General features: G+C 36.6%; 1 protein-coding gene across 1 annotated transcript; it reads right to left on the bottom strand.

Moving 5' to 3' along the window:
• Positions 1-230: 230 nt before the first annotated feature.
• rec114 (REC114 meiotic recombination protein) lies at positions 231-8327 on the bottom strand. Its single transcript, XM_054616861.1, is given in 6 exon segments — positions 231-398; positions 617-692; positions 1808-1980; positions 2315-2398; positions 5869-5958; positions 8206-8327. Coding segments are annotated over 6 exon segments (684 nt in total). The 5' UTR covers positions 8299-8327.
• Between the last annotated feature and the right edge of the window lie 2057 nt (positions 8328-10384).

Below are 10384 nucleotides of genomic sequence, written 5' to 3'. Positions count from 1 at the left end.
TAAAAAATGTAAAATTGAATCCAGATTTTTTTTGTTTTGCAAGTTCTTCCTTTAACCACCTACATTCCAAAACATCAAAGCATCGTCTTGAGGCGACATACAATAACAACCAATGTGTAACATTTTAAACAACATCGGCAGCACAGCAAGAAACACTCCAACACCACGAGGCACTGCCTACACAAACCATACGAAAAAAATCACTTTGCACTGTGTTGACCTTTCTGCCTTCAGCTGTTGTTGAGCAGTTTCCTCAGCTCCCCCTCCACTTTCTCCACAAATGCATGAAAGCTGGGATCCAGCAGACACACGCGCAGGATGGGCTCCAAGTCACCTTGAGCCAAAGAACCGTGGCGATATACTTGAGGTAGAGTCACAACAGTCTCTCCCAAGATGTGCTGTGGAGGGTCCAACAAATGCGTTAGTTAAATTAAAAAAAAAAAAGAATAAATAATTGAGAAGCCTGTGTTAATGTTCATAATTTTAGGAAGTAAACTATCTGAACACCCCGCATCTCATGAAGTAAAAAAAACAAAACAGTGCTCCTTAGTTAAAGTTAACACAAAATTACAATGAATATGTTGCACAGAGCATGTTAAATTTGAACAATCACTACCTGGGTAAGACGCTTGATGGACAATGATCCTTGGACAACCTCAGGATCAACTTCCACAGCCTTTCCCTGCCAAGTCAGCGGACACACAAAAGAAAAAAGAAAAATTTGACCAACCCAGCATGACTCCACAGGGTTAAGAGGTCAATCAATGGCTTCATTACTAATTGAAACATATCCAGCCCTCAAAGCCGTTTCATCTGTACTGTGAACTCCTTCAGTGTGTCCGTTCACTAAAGGTCACATTCGAACCCATGGCCGAGTCTTTCTCTGTCCTTCATGTCAAATGCTGTAAGCCAGACGGCTGGGTCTAAGTTTAACTTAGTATTCAGACACTAATCAAATGTATGCTTCGAGTGTTTTTCAAGCTTTGTAGGTAAATAAAAGGCTGCTACTGAAAAGAAGGAGAATTGTATGAAACGGCATCAAAACTCTCATCACCATAGCGTAAACTCCATCTTGTTAAATGCTGGCATGTTATATTGTTGTTTTTTATTAAATTTGGCACAAAAATGTTTGTCTTAATATTCAACAATTTGACTGTTAAAGGCCATAAGATCTAATTTCTTCAGTGGGTAAAAGGGGTATGCCACTTTGATGCTTGTATTGATGAATTTATTATATTATTATTCTACATTCCTGTCTGTGTGTGTGTGTGTGTGTGTGTGTGTGTGTGTGTGTGTGTGTGTGTGTGTGTGTGTGTGTTGTGGGACATGCTGTTTTCTACACCATATGTTGTATTGTGATCCATGTAAAAGGTATTCTCTATCTCAGTCGACCTACTGTAGCTGTAATGTCACCTCTAAGAATAAAACAGTATTGTAAACAGCGCCATCTAGTGAGGATCATATGGCCACTGCTGCTGAAGCTGACCACAGCACTGAGGCACAATACTGTTGATGAAGCAAACAGTACGGACCATAAAACTTCAATTATGGCGCTTAAAATTACGCTGACATACTTAAAAATTTCACAAAGTACTGTACAATAAATGGTGACATAGATCAGTGTCTCACTTTCTAACAAACTAAGACTATGCCAGGAAAAAAAGCAGTAGTTATTTGATACTGTACAGCCATGAACCAGACTCAAGTCACCACCTATGTCATAGAACTTTTTCAGGCCAGGTTTAATTTTAAACATACAAATAATCAATATAGACATTTTATTTACTAAATTGTAAGGTGGGAAACCTGTATCACTGGTGCGGAGACCTCAGCGGGGAACTGATTAGGGGGCAGTGGGGTGTCATCCTGAGTGGTGACAGACATGTACTTCGTCAGTTTTTCCACAGCACTTGAACACTCCTTTATTGCCTCTGCCCTGCTACTTCCATCAAACTGCATCCTCATCATGCGGCTCTCTCCCTGTAAAAATACACAATCTGTATTTGTCAATCTTAGTTGTGCAAATGAAATCAACGGGGTTTGTCTGTTGCTTTTGTTAAATCAACATCTCATTAAGTAAAAAAAAAACAATATTTTGTACACAAGGAGACTTCCAAATTGTTCAGGCAATGCCGTTCACCACAGCACCTGAATAAACAGTTTAAAAAAAAAAAAACAGACCTAGATTACTAGTCGTTGCTTTTAAATTGTTATAGTGTAATAAATGTAATGACCTTGAGCGTGAATTGAGGTACTTGGACAGAACTGGAGAAATACAACCAATTGTTGGATTGCAATGCATCTCAAGACTCACCTCCACATTATATCGAAGCATCAGGTTATCAGATTTCTGGTGTACTTTGAGAAAATCCGATCCACAGAGTAAAGGGATTGTATCCTGAGAAAAGAAAAGGGGACATACAATTTCAGCAGCCAGGGCAGGAAAACAGTTTTTATCCATTGGCTACATTAAATCATGGATAAAATACATAAAAAAAAACAGTTGGGGATATTTTTAGGAATGTATAATTGTTTTCTTTTGTGCTGCTCAAAGTTAAAGCAGCTTTATTCCCACTCGTTCTAAAATAGTTGCCTAAAACTGTCTGCAGGGGTCTCTATTTACTCAATAACCTCTGAGCCTCAGCTTTGAGGCTTACGGAAATCCTTTTTCACACAGGGAATCAAACAGGCACATGTAAACTACAATAGCCTAATAGTGTGATCAGCCTATTTTGTGAAATGTGCTTTGAAAATAATTTTTTTAGAGTTCCAAAATAACAATGCAGGCATATCAACAGTATTTTCCACTGAACAATGGCACTGCACCATGCAGGAAGTAGGCTCTCTACTGTACTATAGCACCATCATTCCACATCCAGTGTTAAAAATACACATTTTTAAAATCTGATAGCATTATCCTGCTTAGTAATTTAGTAATAGTAAGCTCACTCAAGTGTCTCTGGTTTCAATGCAAAAAAATATATTTCTAGAAATGCAATTATGTTAATAAACAAGTAAGTATATAGTTGCGCTTATTGTATTCGTATCAGTTCGTAGCACTTATTGTATTCGTATTAGTTTGTTGCACTTATTGTCTTTGTAGTAATTTGCTTCTGCACTGTACTTTTGCTCTGGTTTATGCTTTTAGATGCTTGTTTAAGAAAGGAGATGCACTTATGACTTCTGGTGACTAGTAGTTCTCTTGAATACCTATGTTGAATACACTTCCTGTAAGTGGCTTTGGATAAAAGCATCTGCTAAATGACTGTAATGTAATGTAATGTAATGTAATAGTCCGGACAGACTTGTCATTTTTTGGGATGAGCTTGTTGTCTGTGGGATGTTCAAATTCAATACTGATTATGAAAACACGTTATTGGATTTGAATTTTCATTCAAATGCAAATGTAGGTGACCAACTCTACAGTTTGCAATTAATTAAAGGTAAAATCGGAATACATGTGTGTAGAAATCTTTCAATGTAGATGTTTCCATACAAGGCATGAGGGGTCAGTAAATGGTTTGAGGAGAATGGAAGTGATGTGGATCATATTTTATGGCCTTCAGCTCCAAACTCAGTTGAAGACATTTGGGAGATTTTGGACCAGTGCTCTCGACCATCATCATCAAAACACCAAATGAGGGAATATCTATTGGAGGAATGGGCTTTCATACCTCAGGTAGTGTTCCGAATCAATGCCATTGAAGGCTGAATCTGCTCTGGTGGCTTTCACTTTTTCCTTGATTTGTGAACATATGTAGCATGCTCAGTGAGAATAAATGCCAGATTCATATTTACATTTATAATATGACTGATTTTACTATGTTGGGTGATGCCTGTGAAATCACATTTACCCATATTTTATTGAGGGCACTGACGATTCTCAGTAACCAATTGATAATACAGCCAAATTCAGTTGTGTTCAAAGACAATTCCAAATGTCTCTTTCAGACTTTATCCTGTAGCCTCTAAGCCTAAGCTCTCTGTATTGAAAGATCCCGAGCATTCACTGCACCAATCTAATACACTAGTCCATCATCGTTGGTGAAAACTCTCTGCAGTCTGACCTGAATATCTGTCTGGCTGGACACCCTGGTGCAGCAAGATAGCTCTGTCACCTGCCAGAACTCTAATAATGAGACATTGAGTAGTCTGTCACATTTCTGTTGTCTGTAGGACAGGAAGTTAACGTTTTTATGTCTAAAGGCCACAATAAGTGGTAAAAGACCCAGATTCATGTTCTACTTTTACAATTTTACCTGCTTACTTTTGCAGTGTAGCACACCTATAGATAAGGGTTACATGTTGAAGAAGTTGGTAATATAAAACAGAAATTGAATCAAGGCATGTAAATTCTGGCCCAACCTGACTACCACATTAAATATTTCCAAATCTGAACCAAACCTGAAGTGCGTTTTAGCTTTATGTGAGCCTGAACCTGAAACATTTCCAAATCATATTACTGATTTTGCGCCTGTAACCCAAAGAGTTCTGAGGGACATTTGGCGTGACCCAACCAAAACAATCTGATCAAATGCCATCAGATTTGAGCAGAAATGTCATGCTCTCCAGCAGAATATTTCATAAGGCCTTTATAGAAGCCTTTTATCTGGAAAGCAGATTTCTGTTACAGTTTTACATTCCAGAAAATTCTGCTGAGAGAACGGTGCATCTTTTCTTTAACCATTCTGTGAAAGGTGTAATTGAAAAATGCTACTTATATTGTCTTTACATTACCTACAGATTGTTCATTTCTTAATGTTTACGTAGAAGCCTTATAGTAAAAACAAAGCATAAATATAGTGGTACATAATACATGTACAATCTTTGAAGAGAGTGTCGGAGCTGTCATGTCCCATCCAGGAATGTAACTTTGTAGCAGCATTGCTAATAATTAATATAATCTGTATTCAATGTTACCTCCATATGGGGGAGGGAAACCAGTAATACAACTGTGACATACTTCAGATTGATAGTTTCAGAGCATGACAATCACATCTGCAGCCTTAAATGATTTCAAGCAATTTCCCAATGGCAACAATTCATTTTTTGAATTGCAGAGCTTCAAGTACAGGTACAGTGCAACACCTATTCAACAAAGTGTTTGGTTCAATGACACCTGCTACAGTCCAGAGTGGAAGTGTTATGGTCGTATTAACTAGAACTCTGTAAGTGAACATTAAACTGAATTGATATACCACAGGACTGCTACATATAAGTGTCTGGCTCAGTGTCCACAGCCCTCAGACTTTGGTTCCACCTGTGTCTAATATCCCTGCTCTTGATGTGTACTTAGTCTGTGTGTCAGTTTGTCGTCTCTCCTTGTGAGGAAATACTAGCGTTAGCTTTCCAATATTTTAGTGCTCCTGGTTTGTATTGTAGCGGAGCCTCTGTTGTGTCTGTTTTTGGACTGCATCAGTAAGTTTATTATGTGTCATTAAATCATTTAACACCACCTGCTGCCTTCTCATCAGTATATGGGTCCAAACCTGCTATTTCCAAATTGTGACATTACACCAATTTAAAAAGTATGATTTTCCTGTATTCACAAGACTGAAGTCTATCTTGAAGGAGACTCTTTTTTTCATTCTTGGCAACATTTGAATTACCTATGCTTAGAACATTTTGAAACACAATCATGTTAATCAGATCTAATTAAAATTGTATCTATTTTTACTAATCTTTCAGAATATATATCATATTGAAACCCTAAACAGAGGTCTTTTGCCATGTTTCCTTTTCATCCTGAACGGTAGGACTCACTATGAATGCTTAACGTTTCATTCAAAATGTTGGGTGTTATGTGCACATAAAAGAAAGTGCAAGGGAAAACAAAAAACAGTAAATCTAGCCACACAGTCTTCTTACCAAGCTCTCCTGTCCTTGCATTACTAGCAAGTATCCATATTCCACAATTGTAAGGAAAATGTCTGGTTTATTGCCATTTGCCTCAAATACCTGGTGAAAAGGAAAGGATCATTAGATGTTGCAAAGTTATAGTGAGTATTTACTTTTCCTGATCAACTCATGATGGGTCTGTCTATTCTTGTTGGAGGGTGTTTGGTTAAAACAAAGTCACACAGTTACCCTGTATTTACACCAAAGATAAAGCTACAGCTTGCCATCTAGAGTTAGATATTGTTAATGAAAGACAAAACCACAATCCTTAAAGCTTGAGCTTCGAAATTTGTTACAGGACACAAGAGCATCCCCCAAATCTGTGCATTCCCAGCTCAGAGCTGGAAACTCAACTCAGATAGATGACAAGTAAAAGATGTAGAAAGGTTGCAAAAAAAATTACTATTGTAAAATGAGGTCACCTGATTGTGTTTGACATTAGCAGGCAATACAGACTTCCACAAGTACTCCACACAGTAGCCCTCAAATTGTTTTATCTTTTTAACAGTGAACATTTTTCATCTCTTCGGCAGTGTTCATAGATTTATAATGTATTTGTTTATTCTGACATTTTGTTTGTGCCCATGTAAAAATGGTTTTACATTACATTCATTTAGCTAATGCTTTTATCCAAAGCTACTTACAATAGGTGAATTATGCATGTGAATCTCCATGTGCTTTGACCAAGGGGGAACGCTGCCCTTCAATAAGGAATGCAACTAAAATGAGCTGTTAATTAGTATCAAGAAATTGACGACTAGTCTATTTTTTTATAAAAAGTGTGGTCTATAAAATACAATAAATAATGACCAGATGATGGTCTTAAAATTGCTCACATTTCCTGACCCAAGGTATCTAACTACGTTTTACAACAGGCATTTTTATCAGACATTTGACAAGTCACAGCAGGTCAAGCGCAGGTATAAATAATTCAACTGATGCTTGAGTTGAATTTAGATGTTTGGGATTTCCAACGTTTAGTGCATGTTGTCTCACTTTCAGACTGTCATGCTTACTGGGACGCCTCGAATATAACAGAGCCATCATTATTGTTGTTTAACTCCTGTGCTTTTTCTACTTTTACAAGTCAAAGTGTCAGGTGTATTAACAAAAAGGGCAATGCTGCTACAGACATTGTTTTGATTAAGTTACTGTTGTATTTTCAATCTATTTCTGGAGTTCTGTTTTGTGTCTTGAATTGTATGTGAGTTGTCTGGTTTTGTCAAGTACAAAAACTGAATTTTAAACAGGGCTGGGAATTACTGCAGAACTGCTTCAAACAAAGGTCTTATCTGTTAACATTTTTATTTCCTGTCCAACATAGAGTGAAAAGGCTCTAAATTATTTTGTATTAGCTCATGTAGATGGTTTTCTCATTTTAATATATACATAGCTGAATGACCTAAGTTTTCTGACTGTTCTTCTGGCAAAATAGGCATTTTCAGTTGATTGATTTGAACTCTAAAACATGGTGGGAATAAGTTATTTGCTTCCAGAACATGTCTTCTCTCAGACTAGTGGACAGAAAACATCCAAAATACACCTTCCACCAAAAGTGATCATTTGATAACGCCTCATTATATTTTGTAAACTTAAAATTTAAGAAAACCTTTAAGACAAAAAAAAAAAAATCTGGTTAACTATCTAATATATTCTGATGGTATTTACAGAGGGATTTATTCATATATAATTGGTAGCCTGATTTCTGTAATATTCATAAAAACATGGCGATTGTAGACTGATTACAGTATATTTACTGAGTTATGGGTGATAAAAAGGGATCCAAAAAAATCCCCTCTGCAAAAACCTTTGACTCAAACATGTCAACACATTTAAAGGCCTCATTTTCATATTTAAACCAAATTATTTTTTGAAAAATTAATAAAAAAACAAAATTAATAGCTTTAATTATAGCTTTCCCCGGACAATTCACAGCAGCTCACTGCTCTTATAAAAAATGCTTATGACGTGTTAAATGCAGAGGTCATATTTTATGAATGTAACGTCACAAACCAATAAATTTACGGCTCGTCATGGCAACCCGCTCTGTTGCCATGACGCGCCGTAAATGGGGGACACATACTGGGGCCTAGCGAGCAGGTGGGCCCAAAGTAAAACTCTGTATGAAGTGAGTTTAAATTATAACACAATAAACCAAATGTTTAGGTTGGCTGCCAAAGTTATTTCTATTTGGGACTAAGGGTATCTAGTTTTAGACTAGGCAACCAGACGCCAACGTCAACTGAATAGGAAAAACTAGCTTAAGCTAATCTTAGCTAGCTAGCTAGCATGAGGCAGCGCAGTGACGTCACGTTTCAGTTACCTTCCAGGGCTTCCCCCTGTAGAGCCTGGAGTGAAGCGCCCATAGCGCGTTAACCTCCACACCTGACTGGCGGCCATTTCCACTAACGTTGCAGGAGTTTACTGTCTTCTAGCTAACCGACACTTGTGCTACAAATAGTGTAACTAAGTGGGCGACTGTGGTTGCCTGTTTTACCCCAAAAAATACGTAAAAATAAAAGCATTCTTGCTCTGCAGCCATAAATCAATGGCTAGATGAATAGACAGACTGCATGTATGTGCTCTCTATTTTAATTGTCACCTTGGTAAATAAAAACAACTTAATGTTATGTTCAAGTTGATATTATATAGTTATACAGTAGACCACATGACACTAAAAACCTGTGCAATACAATACACTGTGCAATTATAGTTATAATAGTTTCTGTCTATATATATAATATTTCAGTTATTGTGGATTCTTTACTGTTTTTATTGCTTATTTATAATACTTGTTTTTTTATCTTGTTTTTCTTTTACTATGTATCTTGTTTGCACTATAACCTATGCTGCTGTAATCCTGTAAATTTCCCCGATGCGGGACTAATCAAGGATTATCTTATTTTATCTTATCTTATTGCTGTTATTGTGTGAAGTTTGATGCTTTGGCAACATTTAAAAACAAAGCCCCTTTGAATTGGATAAGCAAATCTATGGGAGTATGAAAATACTGTTGAAAAAAGTTATATATGAAGTTGGAGCCTGGTTGGTTTTTTGCAAGAGTGCAAGGAATGCTGGAATAGATCTTGTAGGGATAAAACAGCTTGTTGCCAAGTGACTATTTACAGTAGGCTAGTTTAATGTATGATAGAAAGCATATACAGCCGCTTGAAAATGTGAATGTGCAAGCCTATTGTATTGTGTACACTGTCTATATTATATATTGTAAAACAGTATAATATCGAATAGTCTCTAATGTGTTATTGGAGGAACAGTTTGGAAACGTTACTGGCTGTGTAACAAAAGCTAAGGACCACTTACTGGCTTTTTCTTAGCTTTTGACAGCTTCAGCCTTCCCTCTTTTGCAAATACAGCTGGCTCATGTCCCAGAATGTGACCTAATAAGTTTGGAAACAGGCGGTTGTATATTAAGGAGTGATGGTTTGATATTTTGCATATTTAAAGTTGACATTCTTCCTGCTTTGTACAAAATCAGCTGCCATCTTTGTTTGGTTTCAAGAGCTTGGAAACAATTCAACAGTTTTGTTTCCAGATGGATGGAGAAGTTTTGAGTATCCTCAACCTGTGATTAAGTTTTGTGAAATTACTTTGAATTTATGTTTGAGAACCACAGCTGGGTTTTTCTGTGACTCTGTAGTAATCAATCAAAAGTCTTATGTGAGAATATTTAAGAAGCACATAACTGTAAACAGAACATGAATAAACAATCTTGATACAGATCCCTTAGACTTTTATTTTTTTTATTGTGACCAAGATACTGAGTGGGACAGTTTATAGTTAAACATGTTTTGACTTGTCTGTGGTCTCTGGTGGCCAAACTAAGGTGACAATGTTTCCAAAATTACCTCAGACCAAGTTTGGCATTTCAGTCCTGCATTGTCTTTTTACTTATCGTCCAACATATGATATCTATTTCTTATCATTTCAATATTATTTATTTTTTATGTTACTTTTGGTTATTTTAGTATGTATGATGGTCTTATTTTATTATATAACCATTCTGAAAGTTTTTGTTCCTTGTAACTTTGTTTTGAAAAAAGCTGTATAAATAGTGTATTGTTGCTATATACTGCCCCTGTGAGACACTTTATATTTAGCAGATATATCGACCTGGCTGATTTGTTGGTCCAGCTCTATGTGTCTGCCATGTCAACTCAATGCAGTTTGTTAGCCAGCATCCATTCTGATCTCCCCTCTCCATTTTATTCTTCCCAGGTCCAGATGCTACTTGACTAACAGTTGAGGCACAGCACAGGTAAGAAATAAGACAAATATTAATGTCTCTCAATGAAGTTCCTAACCAACTGAATAAATTAAACATGCTAACTATTTAACCAAGAAGTGGTTTCATTAATAAAACTCTTGAAAGGGGCTACTTAGTATAATTGTATTCACTGAAATCAAAAAATTGGGAGAACTCTCACTGGGAGGAATGTGTTTAAGGCTTTCATGCAATTTATTCAAT

Source organism: Anoplopoma fimbria, chromosome 2 (genome assembly GCF_027596085.1).
Source record: "Anoplopoma fimbria isolate UVic2021 breed Golden Eagle Sablefish chromosome 2, Afim_UVic_2022, whole genome shotgun sequence".
Lineage (NCBI taxonomy): Eukaryota > Metazoa > Chordata > Actinopteri > Perciformes > Anoplopomatidae > Anoplopoma > Anoplopoma fimbria.
This window is presented reverse-complemented; position numbering and strand designations above follow the sequence as displayed.